Here is a 15,562-nt window from a genome sequence, read left to right on the forward strand (position 1 = left end):
AATGTACAAGCAGACTCAATGTGCATAATTGAAGCCATTATGGCAAGTAATCTCTCTTTTACCCAACTTCCAGCTGTTTTCTTTTCTATTGATGTATGTCAATGTTTCATAACGAAGTTCCTAATCATGTGTCATGCAGCAATGTAGACCTGTTAGACAGGCAGGTTTTCTAATGGGCCACAGTCTGCTTTCACTTGTCAAAATAGACTGTCAACCTCCCTAAATGTCATTTTGCATCATGCTAAGAGACAAGAGGCACATTTCATGGGTGTCATTTGTGCTATAATACAATCATCTTAAAACTTTTTTCTGTGCTCTCTTTCTGGACTAAAAATCTATAAACCTGGATTACCTCAGAATATATAATGTTGTCTTATATTTTTATATTAATATCACATGGGTTTTACAGTTAGGACATATTGTATACCAGCAGTGATCATATGGCCTGGTCAAATGTAATGGATATACATCACATTAACTGAAAAACATGAAAGACATGTTTCATGACCCCTGAAATAGCCCTGGAACAGCACTAAGTGCACTAAACACACACTCAAATTCTAGTGCCTATAGTGCCTTCTAGTACAAAATAAGAAGCCACCAGCATCATATGTCCTTTGCTTTCTATTGGGACTCAAATAAAAGGGATAGTTCACCCAAAAATTAAAATGATCTCATAATTTACTCACCCTCATGCCATTCCAGATGTGTATGACTTCCTTTCTTCTGCAGAACACAAATTATTATATTCAATGCAAGTGAATATAATATACATAAAGGCATCTTAAAAGCAATCCATACGACTCCAGTGGTGAAATATATTTCTTCAGAGGCGATATTATAGATGTGAGTGAGAAACAGATAAATATTTATGTCCTTTTTTGCTATAAATCTCCACTTATGACCTGCCCCGATAAGTAGGTGGCAATATGCATGAAGAATGCAAATTGCCCAAAAAAACAAAAACAAAAGAAGAATGTGGATGGGAAAGTGGAGATTTATAGTAAAAAGGACTTACAAATTGTTCTGTTTCTCACCCATACCTATCATATCGCTTCTAAAGACATTCATTACATCACCAGAGTCTTATGGATTACTTTCATACTGCATTTATGTGCATTTTTGGGTGAAGTATTTCTTTAAGGAGAGATGCACACCAGGGCTTTACATCACTTCAAGCAGAAGAACGTATTGACATTTGGGCTTCTAGTTGAGGTAAAGGCTATTGTGACAACTCAACTGAAGATTTAGGTTGACAATACTGGAAAGTCAAAAGGTTTTGCATAGGGTTTTGTTATTTGATTTAGTAAAATCACTGGTGGCAACTAAATAGTTGTCTTGTTGATTTCATTCATTACTATTCTTCTCTGGGTATATTATTTTGCTATATTTATTCATTTTATTTTGTGATCCAAAATGCCTAGTGTAAATAATCTTTGTGTACTTTAGTCTCTTGTGTACCGTGCCTCCTCAGGGTGTCGGTGGACCTGCAGGCTCAGGTTGCTGCAGCACGATACTTCATTTCTTTCTCCCTGCGTGAGATTTTTCCCCTTACCTTGCATGGAATGTGTTTGCTTGTTTGTGGTTGTCTTTTCACAGGCAATATGGTGGTGCTGAACTCCATGGGGTTATTTGTAGCCTTGCATCCTGGGTGTATTGTTCTCGCCTTGGTGTCTATGAACAGTAAATACAAGTCTTTGAGTTATAATGGGCATTATAGTGCCTATGGATTTGCCAACAAGTCTGTATTAAATAAATAAATAAAAACAATTATGCTTCAGGCTGTATTTGGTTATACAGGTTATACAAGTTTCTGTTTATAATTTCTTATGTACCTCATTGAGCCTGTCTAAAAGATACTTTGCAATAGACCTATATTAGAGGTCAATATTCATTGAGTAGTTTGAACAGTGTTCTTTTGCTTGGTCTCATTTTATATTACAAATCAGCAGTGACATGCACAGACATTTTGGGGGGCTCAAGTGGAAAAAGGGCACTTCTCATAATTATTTATTTTAAAAAATTTTTTTTAACAAAACGCTAAATATATTAACACAACTCTGACTTCCTTACCAAATTATTCGAATTCCCTCACACTGACATAATTGTTTCATACTCAACAGATTTCTACTAAATAATCAGTTCACACACAGATCATGGTCTTCTTTAGTATTCACTTGGTTTATCACAAGAGCAGGCAACAGCAAAGGAAACTATGCCACAGTGTGCATGTTTTCTATGCTACTAGTTTCAAGTATATATTTAGAATAAAGGACTGCATCAAGGACAGGGACATAGTTTCACTAATAATTTGTTTTATTTTGCAGAAGGCAATGAATCATTTGAATTCTTTTGGTGTTATTCGAATACACCATATGCTTTATGGGTGATATGCTTTAGTTATTTTGTTTATCCTATTCACCTGGAGTGTCTCGTCAAATGTTTGCAAATTAGAGCATTTTAATTAGTTAACACCTAATTTGCATATCAATGTGGCAATTGTGACTAATTACGTTATTAGACACAAATTTTACTGTATTCACCTGCAGTGTCTCCATTAATTACAGTACATTAGCCTGTATGGCCATGATATATTGCCTTAGCTAAACTATAGCTAACTTATTACATTAGCTAGTACCTCATGAGTCATGCATGATAGCAAGACACAAGTTAACTATATTTGTCTTTTGGCTAATTAGGTGTTAAGTCGAGGCACTGTTAGCTTAGTCTTTTGTTCATCACCACTGACCTCCACAAAAGCCAAGAAAAACAGACCTGGGATAGGAGCTGGGAGGGGCTGCTGCCTGCCTGTCTGTGTGTCTGAGGTGTGCTGCACTGCTGTGAGGAGATGCGGAGGGAGGGAGAGAGGAAGAGAGAGAGGGAGAGAGGGAGAGAGGGAGAGAGGAAGAGAGGAAGAGAGGAAGAGAGGGAGAGAGGGAGAGAGGGAGGGCATCGGAACTCAACAAAGTCTCATCTCCGGAACTGATATTTAGATTTTTTTATTCAACAAATATATTTGTTTGACAGGTAAGCTGTGCGTAAACAGGAATGTATATATATATATATATATATATATATATATATATATATATATATATATATATATATATACACATTTATTAAAATAAAATTAAAATAAAAAGCACCCCAGAAAAAAGGGCATTTTCTCTCTTGGAAGAAAAATGTCAGGTGCTCAAGCCCCCTTTGATGTCTATTTGTGCACATGCCTGCAGATTTAAATGAATTATGCAAAGATAAATGCAAAGAACTTTTTATAAAATAGGCTTACATTTACATTTAAGGGATAATGTTCCAAAACAACAGAAAGTGTATTCAGTTAAAAATTTTCATCAATATGCACATTACCTGGGAGTGCCATGCTCTAACTGAGGAAATTATAGGGGGAAGGTATCTGTCAATAAGCACTCTTCACCAAAATTAACTCATTTTTAAATCTGGATAACATTTTAAATAAGGTTAAATTTGTGAACATTGGATAACTAGATTAATGTTTTTTTTTTTTTAATTAGAAGTTATAGGTGCCAACATTGGTAAATACTTAATTGACATGGACTTACAATGAACAATTATATTTTAAAAATTAGCATTACCTAAGATTAATAATACATAATACCTAATATATTTACTAATGTTAACAAATCTGTAATGAGAGGTGAACAATCTAAATCTGTAATGAGAGGTGAACAATCTAAATCTGTTTCTCTAATGGTTTTACACCTTAGCCAACTTGATCAGAAATAATTTGTAGATCAATGTCTCTTTAAACGATTCAAGGAAAGATAAGAAGCAACTGGTTTTTACTCTAGGCAACAAATGACTTATTTTTGTGTCCCTTTTCAATAAAGTCGTTTGACTTGAGTAAAGGTAGAACTCATGCAATCCAATGACAGAGGCAGAGAATACCCCACTGGTTATGCACGAGCGATGCACACCCCCTGCTTTTACACAAACCCAACATTATCCATCTGTCATTTCAAAGAGACTGCTCAGCGCTCGAATCTTTTGGCTGAAATTAATGAACTGACACGAGGACCGTTGGAATATCTGAATAACAACTTTACTGGATTTATTGCCATGTGTGTTTTACTGGGGATGCATTTCAGCAGATCGTGAATGGTAAGATGCGCGCCTATCGCTCTCTCATCCGCGTCCATTCTCATGCAATACCTTTCGTCGGCTCTTATCGAAGTCGTGTTTTGGTCATTTATTTTACTTTAATTATATCTGGTCGTGATCAGACTAACTTCTTGGCTTCAAATGTGTTCCGAGTGCATCTGATACAGCCGCAGTAGGAGCTTGAGCAACTTAGTTGTGTCAGCAGAGGCTGTGACAAATGGCCGATTAAAGTGGCTGGGTTCAGTGGTTCAAACAAACTGTAGTCAAACGTAAAAAGCGCGGACGGACGCAAAAAGTGTTTGGTGTGACCAGCCCCTGACTCCATCAGTACTGATATGTTATAGGATACTCTATATGGAATTTGGAATATGTAAGATATTAGTTATAGCCCATTTGTAAACTGCACATCTTCTTGAAAGTAAAGCATTATTCGTTTTCTCTATCAGTGTAATAGCCTATGATAAAATATTTAAAGGAGTGTCTATTTGTAAATAATACAAATAGCACATCTTGTTGGCAGAGGCTATTTATACTAACTCCAACCACCACTGCTCATACAAAACTCAAGACAGCCACGAGTCACGACAGATTTATTTGGGGTCATCTGCTGATCAAATGAAGGTGGACATATTTGAATTTTTCGTGATGGAGCAGAGACGTTAAACTGGTTTACGGGTCAGACAATTTGTGGATTAAGAGATTGAATAACAGAATGACTATTTGCGCTCCAATAATTTGGTGGAAACAGGATTTTAACGATAAACTGTGCCTTGGGTACAGCTAGCTCTGGGTGTAACCTAGTACGTGTACGTTTTGTCACACTAGAGATCCAGGTTCGAATCCCATCCCTTGAAACAAATTTCCCCATGTGTCTACTCTTAATATTTCTTATAATACTACTTATAGTTATCCATTAAAAGCGATTCCTAGTAGTGATTTGGTCACAGTGAAGATCAGGGAATTGATTTAAAAAAAAAAAACATACAGTTTTACTGTAGTAATATTACAGTAGTAACATACAGTTTTACTGTAGTAATATTGTAGTAACCATGTTTTTTTTGGTGGAAACTATAGTTTAGATGCACTAACCATGGTGTTACTACAGTAACATGTTACTAGTAGTTCATAGTAGCCATGTTTAATTTTGTGGTTACTATGATTTTAGAAAAATACCATGTTGATGCTATGGTTACTGTAGTAAAACCATGGTTAAATTTTGTAAGGTAGGGTTATGGGTAGGGATTGGTGTAGGGTGTCTGTGGGACTCCAAATAAACACAATAAAAATGCTAGGGGTATAAGGGTATCTACCACTATTTGCACTAGAGTACAAATATTATCTAATGTTATTTGCACGTAGTGCAAAGATGCTTTTTGTCACTTTTTACACTTAGTTTAAATGGCCTCTGCCAACATTTAATGCATTAAAGGGATATTTAGGTTTACAAATATGGGTAAAACATAAAAAATATTTCTTCAGCTATGAGCCATAAATATAGGCTACTTTTAGTAAATTCTGCAAGCAAGGTGTAGAATAACACACTACAGACATTTTAATATCTTATTTTTATCAATAGTGTTTCTTTTTTGGATATTATGGATTGGTTGTCACGTTAGTGTCCCCTGCTGTATTACATTAACCTCAAATAGTGTACTGTCTGTATGCAGAGGGAGAGTTGGGGAAAGATTAGATAAATGAATAAAGTGTGTATCTCAAGTCTTGTATCAACACCTTAACTGTACATTTGCAAACAAATTTACCAAAATTAACAAGATTTTTTAATTAATCTAGTCATGCATAATTTGTATGTTTTTGTTTTATGAAAATAGATAAAAGTATTGATGTGCAAAGTATAAGGGATGCCAGGTCTGAGTTGATTTTCTAAGAGAATGACAATACTGTATACAGTACTGTAGATGTTTGAAGATAACTCCAAATCCAACTTTTTATTTTAAACAGATATCTGGTTTCCTGCTTAACTGGTTTCAAAACATGAGAGGACATGTTAAATCTGACTACAAATTCAAAGAGTTAATGATAGGCTTCAGATATCTAAAAGTCAAAAGATGTTTGTCCTTTGTAAACTGTTTTCATCTTATTTCATGCTTTATCTTTTTTTTTCTTCTTCAGTTCATTAGATCCTCTTGAGTATTTAGAGATTTAATACATTCTCTAACTATTCAGACATGTGTTAGGTGAGGTGAAAGTAACTATTTGAATGACATTTTCAGCTCAGGGACATTAACTTTGTTAATTGGTTGTACTGGTGTTTTAAAACATATTAATATGGCTATATATATTCACAGTAAGGTCAAGAGATCCAAAGATATTTATGTGGGAGAATTGAGACAGAGAGAAATAGATATACACTTTTCTACCAATAACAATCTCATGGCTGAAAGTGCTGGTGTTTGATTGTCTTGGTCGATGTGGCTGAAGTGATTTTTTCAAAGAGTAGAGAAAGCTAATCGTAGCTCCCAGTGTGCACATTGATAGAGATAAAGAGCATTTTCCCCCTTATGCTTTCTGTAATGTGGTAATCATTTATTTATTTTTTTGACTGAAATAGCAGAATAATAGGAGAGTTTATTGTAAGAGACAACCATGAAAATCCTGTAAATGGTATGAAAAGAGCTTTAGCCAATAGGGCTTTCAGGATTGGAATGACTGAAGAGAGAAACACACTGGAAAATTGTATTGCCCAGTGGTTTCACTTTTGTTACTTAAGCAGTTCTCAGTTGTATTTCATATATGTATAAACCTTGTCTCAGTTATTCCTCCTAAAATACTTTTGGAGAAATACAATAAGACACAAATGAGACAATTGCTGCAACCTAGTTTCACACAATGAATGTTACTATAGACCTTTTCAAGAATTGTTCGTCGTCGGAAGTGATGTCTTGTCCCTTGAACATTTCCGGCTAGTTGTCCAAATCATTCAAAACATGTAGTGTAAAGCAAGCGCAGAAGAAAGTGACACACAAGGTATGTTTTTTTTTACACTTCATTGATTATAATAGGGGCGATCCAATATTCCCGACTTAACCATTGAGGAAATAATTGAGTTTCTAAACTGCAATACAGTTCCATCGCCTCTCTCGAATAGACAAGCTCAATATTATCAACACGTCTGGAGAAGTCATTATTGGTAAACCTTTGACATTCTTTAAGAAAATTTGTTGATTCCTTATTTAAAGCATCCAGTAATAACACTTTATTGTTCTGTTTTAGTTAGACTCTAAAAATATGCACTAGTCATTTTATTTTGACAGTTCTGGGTAATACAATTGAAGCTAATGGAAATGCTTCAGGGCATGCGCAGGTTGCTTTCTAATTCCTTTGATATTGTTAACATTCATTAAATTGTCTATTACCACATTTTTGCAAATTGTCTTTTACATGCTACGTTCTACATTTCACAGTTTCCTGGCGAAATAAATTGTATTCACTTTCACACAAATTACGAATGAAACGGCTGATTATGACTTTATTAACACTTATTTTCTGCACATGTACGCACACAGTGCTATGTCATGATATTGAAACACTTTTACTATAACGCATGATTTTAACAACTTGTATTACGACTCCCCAACATTTACACACTTGTTGCAATTAGATTAGTTCAGCAGTAGCTCACCTTATTTGGCAGACCGCGGAGACAGCCCAGCCAAAAACACAAGCGGACATTTGAGACAAATGTGTCATAGAAGAGACAAAATTACGTGGTTTCTTCAGAAAGTGTGCTTTTCATGTTGCGTTTGCTTTTTCCACACTATTGATTATGTTTAGGCATTGGTTAAAGGTAAGGATGTCTGTTCTGTTCACCACTCATTTTCTTTTATAACACTATTTGGTTAGATTTAGGCTCAAGTTTTAGGTATAGCTATATTCCCGGGGGCCTGGGTAGCTCAGCGAGGATTGACGCTATCTACCACCACTGGAGCCACGAGTTTGAATCCAGGGTGTGCTGAGTGACTCTAGCCAGGTCTCATGAGGATCCAAATTGGCCCGCTTGCTAGGGAGGCTAGAGTCACATGGGGTAACCTCCTCATGGTCGCGATTAAGTGGTTCTCGCTCTCAATGGGGCGCGTGGTAAGTTGTACGTGGATCGCGGAGATTAGCATGAGTCTCCACATGCTGTGAGTCATGCACAACGAGCCACATAATAAAATGCACGGATTGACTGTCTCAGAAGCGGAGGCTGAGGGGGAGACTTATCCTCCAATCTAGACCGCGCCACCGCGAGGACCTAGTAAGTAGTGGGAATTGGGTATTCCAAAATAAAAAGGGGATTTTAAAAAGTGTTTAGCTATATTCCCCTACATTAGGGAGGTACGTTACTCATTAAAACCTCCATCTTTTATTCACCTGGAAAACGTGTCTGATTATGATACCATTTCACTCGCTTTTGGCTTTTGGTAGTGAAAGGTGTAATGAAGCATGTAATTTTGTTTTGCAAAAATGTTGCCACAGTCACTTAATACATTCATTAAACTCCTTAGACCCAAGCACGACTGCTGTGCGTATTTCTGTAACTAGTAGCACCTGATGAGTATGCAAAAAAACAAAACAAATCTAGAGCAAGTAGTTTTCCTTATATGTGGACAGCAGCACTAATTTGTGAAATTTAAAAAAATACCAATTTCCAAATACCAAAAATACCATGTCTGATTTTTTTATTGCAAGTTTATTATGTTTCCAGGAGTGTTAGTTATTCATGTTTTGAGACATTACAGATGATTTTCTCTAAAGCTGCTTTGGAACAATTTGTATTGGGAAAAGCACAAATAAAAAAATAAAAAATAAAAATGATTTGACTTGACTATTGTTTTACAATGTTCGACTTTGGCAACAAAATCTCAATGTTCTCTCTTTGCACTGTCAAACAAACAAGTGATTTTCAGTGCTGAAGCATTTTACCAATCAGAAATTATCATAGTTATTCCTGATTCAAAGTAATGGCCAGAATCATCCACTGCCAACCATGTTAAAATAAAATATTTTATAAAAATATTTTAAAACATTATAAATTCTGAATCTATACCATTGTCCCATGTCTGCCAAACATGTGGAGTGGTCCAGATATCATTTGCAGCCTGAAACTGAACTTTTGGTCAGACTTTTAATGCAGACTTTTTACAATTGAGATTTGAGAGAAACAATCAAGACATTATGAGATCTCATTTGTGATTTTTCTTTTCTATGGGATGACACTTTACTCATGTCTAGACACTAACATATAGGTCAGATATTATTTATTTTCTTAATTTTAAGAACAATCACGATCATGATAGAGTTGCCCTAACCAGACGTTCATACAACCACCAGGTCACAGTCAGCCCTAAGATAGATTTATAGCACTCAAATGATCTCAATATATTGATTGTTACAGAAATAAAATAATTGGATCAATATACTGATGGCGCTTGGCTGTTTTAGTACACCATTTCTGTCTCTCATGCCATTAACTGTTCTGTATATAACTGTCATTTTAAATGCTACTGCAGTAGTGACTGGGCTTTGCAATGTATGAGCCACAATCTAACATTGAACTTACAGGCTAGCCACCACAGATCCAAAGAAAGGCATAGGGAATGCACAATTAGCAGGCTAGCAAGTGCTTTTTCATGCAAAGTTCAAGGGACCTCAGGCAAGCCAACATGGTTGTTCACTGATAAGGAGTGCTCGGCTGCTATAAAATAACCAAAAAACATGCTATGTGTTTGAAATTCTAAGTACATTGAAAATTGTTATGCTACATTTCTCTGACATGGTTTTTACTTCAAATTCGATGCATGAAGAGAATACTTAATATGGCATTTTCTACTTCTCTTAAAGGTGCTGTAAGTGACTTAGATATTTTGCTAACTTGCACTAAATTTGAATTAATAAATTAGACCACCTTATCCCTTCAACCACATGCCCTCTTGAAGTAAGTCTTTTTGGATTGGCCAAAAAGTGTGGGCCTTCCTTGTTTCTTTTTTACCATTTACAGAGAAGGCTGTCACAGAGACAGGTGCGAGTTCTCAGAACACCTATTTTAGTGATTTGTCAGGTAGTAGTCAAGTCAAGTCAATTTTATTTGTATAGTGCCTTTCACAACACACATCGTTTCAAAGCAGCTTTACAGAAGATCAGCATTAACAGACGATAAAACTGTAATGTCTATAAAGTCGATGAATCATCATTGTGCAATTTAGATAAAATATGATTCTTAATCGTGTTTAAAAATAAGTAAATAATAATTGTATTAATAACCCCAGTGAGCAAGCTGTAGGCGACTGTGGCAAGGAACACAAAACTCCATAAGATGTAGATTAATGGAGAAAAATAACCTTGGGAGAAACCAGACTCACTGGGGGTCAGTTCCCCTCTGGCTAGTGACAATTTATTCAAGATAAAATAAAAATAATAATAATAAAATGCTCATAGCACCTTTCAAACAATCACTTAGTCCATGGATTCTGCACACCTTCTGAAATTCTTTAATGGAAACAAAGAGGAAAATGTATTTGGAGGCTAACTGTGTATTTTTTGTGCTACCTGTGATTGACAAAATGGTTTTAAGAGGTGGCTCAAAAGAAAAGTGGCAACATACATCAAAGCTAGAAAAGTCACTGCATTATTTAGGATGCAATTTGTCATGAGTTCAAGAGAGATGAGACTGTGATGAGAGGCAGGGAGTATGTTTCAGATTTCTCATACCTCAGCTGGCCTTAACAGAAAACTGCTGCCAACAACTGATTAGTAGTATATTGAGACAATGTGGGAATTTGAAAAGAGGCAAAAGACAAACAACTGGTTTAGGTTGTCATCTGTGTACACTCAATGGGCTGATACAGCTTTGTTAACAGACCTTCCACATTTAGACAAGGTTACTTGCAAAACAAAAAAAGGCCACTTTTGAAGTTTTGAAATTATTTTAAAGTGGTTTTAGAGAGGTATTTGAATTTACCTGGCTTGAAGCATATGCAAGCCGGTGGTTTCATGGATAAAGCCATCATGTAATGTGATAATATTCTCCTCCTAATAGTCTCCTCATGATAGCTACCACCTCATTTGAACCTCGAAAAGCTGATTTTGAGTTTATCTCACACTGGTACAGGTGACAGTAGTGGCCACCTTGTGTTAAGGTCACAATTCAATTGTCATTTTAAAATGTAAATAGTATGCTAATAAGGACAAGTATACAGATAGTAATGTATAATTTTGTAGCTCTCTGATTTCTAAAACAATCCCTGGGAGAAAATTAGCACCCCACTACTCCTTGTTTAGGCTTTAGCTCCCGCAATGAAATTGCATCTCACTCCTCAAACGTTTGCATCTATTTCTCATAAAACCCCACAAGTACTTCAGTGTAATGATCTCCCAACAGCAGTCAAAGCAATATACTTGAAACTCTCTCAAATGCAGCTATCAAATTGCATTAAACACTGGGGGGACAACAAAGAAAGTGTAATGCTTCCCTAATTCTACAGAAGTTGCTTTAAACTAGCCATGGCCATACAAAATAAAAGTAAAACATAAATGTGTCCCTGCATGCCTTTCTCATAGAGTGAAGAATGTGATTGTGCAGGAGCAATATGGAGTGCTCTTGGAAGACTCTATTGCTGCTGGTGTGCACGTCCATGGGGGTGCAGTACACTGCCATCCGCTCCCTCCATGACTCCTTCAGTGGCCCATGCCAAGACTTTGCCCACTGCAAAGGACGCCTGGGTAAAGGTGAGTTACTGTCCTATAATTCAAGCAGTGTTGATTTTGCAGTAGTGCTAACTAGAAACATTGCAATGTATAAGATGAAACAGTGTATTGTAAGGTAACAGGGTAATTTTTGATTAAATGATCACCTTCAACATTTTCAGGTGTTGACATCTAATGATTTGTAATCAACATTTCTTTCATGCATTCCAAGCAGTATGTTGCAAGATACATTTTTGGACATTTTTAAAGGAATAGTTCACTTAAATTTCATAGCTCTGCCTAAATGATGACAGATTATTTTTTTATTTTGGGTTGAAATATCCCTTTATATTCAATTATAATAAATGTTTGCTTATGGGAGAGCTCTAGCTAGTTTGACAATATCATACCGAAGAAGACAATCTCGAAATAGGAGTATCTCTCTTACAGCATCAATTGTATACTTAGTATGTTAGTAAGTAAAGAAATTAACTGCCATCGTCTAGGAGAAAACTTTAAGAGACGCAACCTGGAAATTCCCTCCTCCACATTGGAAGAGAGCAAAAGATGGAATATCAATCATTAATTCTACAATTATCTCATCATTAATCTGCAGTAATATGTCCTCCCGGACCAACTGTTTGCACTTGCAGCAATTGTCTACTCACACAACCTAATGTGCTACGTGCAATCAGACTCTCATCAACCATAATTACAAATGTTATCACTCTCTCCCACCCTTTCGCTATAAATAGTAATTGTTCATTTTGAACAAAAGTCACATAATCTTTTTTCTTATGTGGAGAAATGCATTTATTGTTTGTATTTCAATTTTCCTAGTTTTTTACCTTATTGCTTCCAAATGATGAAATGATTACTGCCACAGAATGAGGCAATCCAGATCTTCAAAACAACACGATTATTGCCATACATTACCTCTCAGCAGGAGAGAATAGGTTTCTGAATTGCACTGGACTTAAACGTTTTGCAAAGATTATGCATTGTCTTCTTTTATTTCTAAACCAAAGCCCCAGGTTTCATAACTTAGCCAAATAACTGATTGATTAAAGAGGTAGAAGCTGAACTAATTGGGTCTTTTGTGGCCCTCTAATGTCCTCTGTGGTTTTAAGAGCCGAGTTTGATCTCACACTCTCTTCTTCTCTTCCCCAGAGCAGAGATGGAAATCTCTGTGCGATGACAGTCGTGTCTCTGCTGAGACTAATGCAGCTCGGAAACACATCCTTCTATTTGCGCAAACCCGTAGTGGCTCTTCCTTTACCGGACAGCTTTTCAATCAGCACCCGGGCATCTTTTATGTTTACGAGCCACTCTACCATGTCCAGCAGGCCTTCACTAATTCTAGCAGTCACCTGCAAAGGGCTTTGGATGGTAGAGCTCTTTTGGGGGCCTACAGAGATCTCCTTCTCAATCTCTACAATTGTGATATCAACTTCCTGGAGAGTTATATTCGCCCTGAACCACAGAATCACATGACTGGGGCCTTTTTCCGCCGCAGCTCTAGCCATGCCCTCTGCACGCCTCCTGTATGCCATGAAGGAAGTGAGGAGATCCTGGGAGGCCAGCCAGATGAAACCTGGTGCCCCAAAAAGTGCCAAGCCTTGAATCTCACTCTGGCCTCTCAGGCTTGCCAATCAAGGAACCACATAGCCATCAAGACAGTTCGTATCCCTGAAGTAGGAGATCTACGTACGCTGTCAGAAGACCCCCGTTTAGATTTGAGAATTGTACACTTGGTGAGGGACCCCCGAGCCATTCTGGCCTCACGTATGACTGCCTTTGCAGGTAAATTCAGGGCCTGGAAGATCTGGAATGCCACTGGCCGCCAACCACGGTACGTGGATCTGACACAGATAACGAGAACATGCAGAGATATAGAGTATTCTGTGGATATTGGCCTGCAGAAGCCTACTTGGCTGAGGGGGAAGTATCTTTTGGTGCGCTATGAAGACTTGGCCCTGAATCCGGAGGAAAAAGTCAAGGAGATCTACAGATTCCTGGGGGTGGACTTGCATCAAAGAGTGCTCACATGGATTGCTCATAACACCAATGGCACTGCCCCATCTTCTTCAGAATGGAACTACAAGTACTCTACCACAAGAGACTCTAAAGCCACTGCACAAAGCTGGAGGGTGCATCTAAACTTTGATATTGTTAAGACAGTTCAATCTTTATGTAACAGAACTCTTGCCTTGCTAGGCTATACTATCGTCCATTCCATAGATGAAATGAGAAATATAACAAAGAGTTTAACAGAGCCTAGGACATAGTGAATTAAGCGTTTAGTGAACTACTCAGATTTCACGACAAATAATTTTTGTTTACACAGAATATTGTGCTAAATTGCACTTCATATTTCGCACTGTTCTCATAACATGCATACTAATTGTCAGATCTGCATTACTTCCCCCAAGGTCCGAGGCTAACGCACTCCTCCCATGTGCCATTTAATGAATCCTACTATGGTCGAAGGCTTCCGTGTGGGAAGTAATTATGTCATGAATACATTGCTTGGTAACCTTCCTTTAGCACCCCGTTACATGAAGTAATTAATACTCATGAGTCAAGCTATTAGCATAGCAGGATTCTTTCATTCTCACCAGGAGCCCTGTTCCCATCATTTTGGGTAAACCAAATGTACATTGAAGAACAACTACCAACAATAGTGCAGCAGACTCGCCAGTAACAAAAATGCCAAGTTGGTCAAAAAGTCTACCTGAGACTACTTGTATGGCCTTAAGTATGAATGTAGATCAGAAAGTGACACAAACTGTGCACATCCTTGGTACAACAAGCATTCAAAAATGTAAAATAAACTTGTGCAATCATATTACAACCACATAAATTAATCTAAAATAAATTAAATGTCACTCACCACTATCAAAAACCTCTCTTCTGATCTTAATAGCAAAGTCCCCAATTAAATCTTTGAAATCAGCCTGGCACAGAAGGTCATTATCCGTTTGAAATACTGTCACACATTTCAATCTGTTTTGATTTACTGAAGTCCTCATCTTGTTTTTTCCTTGCCCTAACTTCAAAGTCTCTCTCCAGTGGCATTTGAGACAGTGAGGCTAAAGTTGTTTCTAAATGTAATCTCAACCTTGGGAAAACAGTTTGGAGCTGCTGAGTTACTTTGCAACTTGTGATATGCAAATCAAAATCCCTATTAAATTAATATGCTATCTCCTGTTCCCCAGGCCCCCTAGAGGTCTTGTCCAGGGCTGCAGCCCTTGTGCCCATTGGGTAAACATGGCCCTGCTATTTTAATTGCAGTTTTCAGTTTATATCTTGGGCTGAATTACTAATTTACAATACATAACATTTTGGAAGTGAGAGGCTCATATATTAAAGAATATGTAATGAAATGCGTCATTATTACATGTATTGTTTTGGGTACAGAAATTCAGAGATTATGAGGTTGAAAAGGTTGTGTCAGTCTAGTTTAGCCTTAAAGTAATCTTGGATTTCAGGATTTCTTTGTATCTTACGAATTGTTGTTGCTCATGCCCTCCTGTCGGATCTAGAAATGCATAACTTACTGTACGTGACTGTACAGTACAGTACTACACTCTACTCTTACACTTATGCATATAAACTGGAAACATGCTTTATAAACAACTGTTCCTCATCTCAGGTATGCAATGCACTTCTTCAGCCGCACTGCCATTTAATAAATATGCAGAAAATAGAAAATAGCAATGACGAAATAAATTATTGTCAT

At 36.9% G+C, this 15,562-nt stretch overlaps 1 protein-coding gene across 1 annotated transcript; it reads left to right on the forward strand.

Moving 5' to 3' along the window:
• The first annotated feature begins 3,997 nt into the window (after positions 1–3,997).
• On the forward strand, positions 3,998–14,469 carry si:ch73-62b13.1 (Carbohydrate sulfotransferase 1-like). Its single transcript, XM_052096758.1, has 3 exons — positions 3,998–4,137; positions 11,695–11,862; positions 12,991–14,469. The coding sequence occupies exons 2-3, from the start codon at positions 11,724–11,726 to the stop codon at positions 14,106–14,108; spliced, it is 1,257 nt and encodes a 418-aa protein (XP_051952718.1). The 5' UTR covers positions 3,998–4,137; positions 11,695–11,723; the 3' UTR covers positions 14,109–14,469.
• The last annotated feature ends 1,093 nt before the right edge of the window (positions 14,470–15,562 follow it).

This window comes from Xyrauchen texanus, chromosome 29, assembly GCF_025860055.1.
Source record: "Xyrauchen texanus isolate HMW12.3.18 chromosome 29, RBS_HiC_50CHRs, whole genome shotgun sequence".
Lineage (NCBI taxonomy): Eukaryota > Metazoa > Chordata > Actinopteri > Cypriniformes > Catostomidae > Xyrauchen > Xyrauchen texanus.

Bases quoted from the DNA above. Each gene is read 5' to 3' on its own strand.
- si:ch73-62b13.1 (XM_052096758.1), top strand. From the start codon at position 11,724: ATGGAGTGCTCTTGGAAGACTCTATTGCTGCTGGTGTGCACGTCCATG. The intron at 11,863-12,990 runs GTGAGTTACTGT...TCTCTTCCCCAG, and splicing joins CAAAGGACGCCTGGGTAAAG to AGCAGAGATGGAAATCTCTG.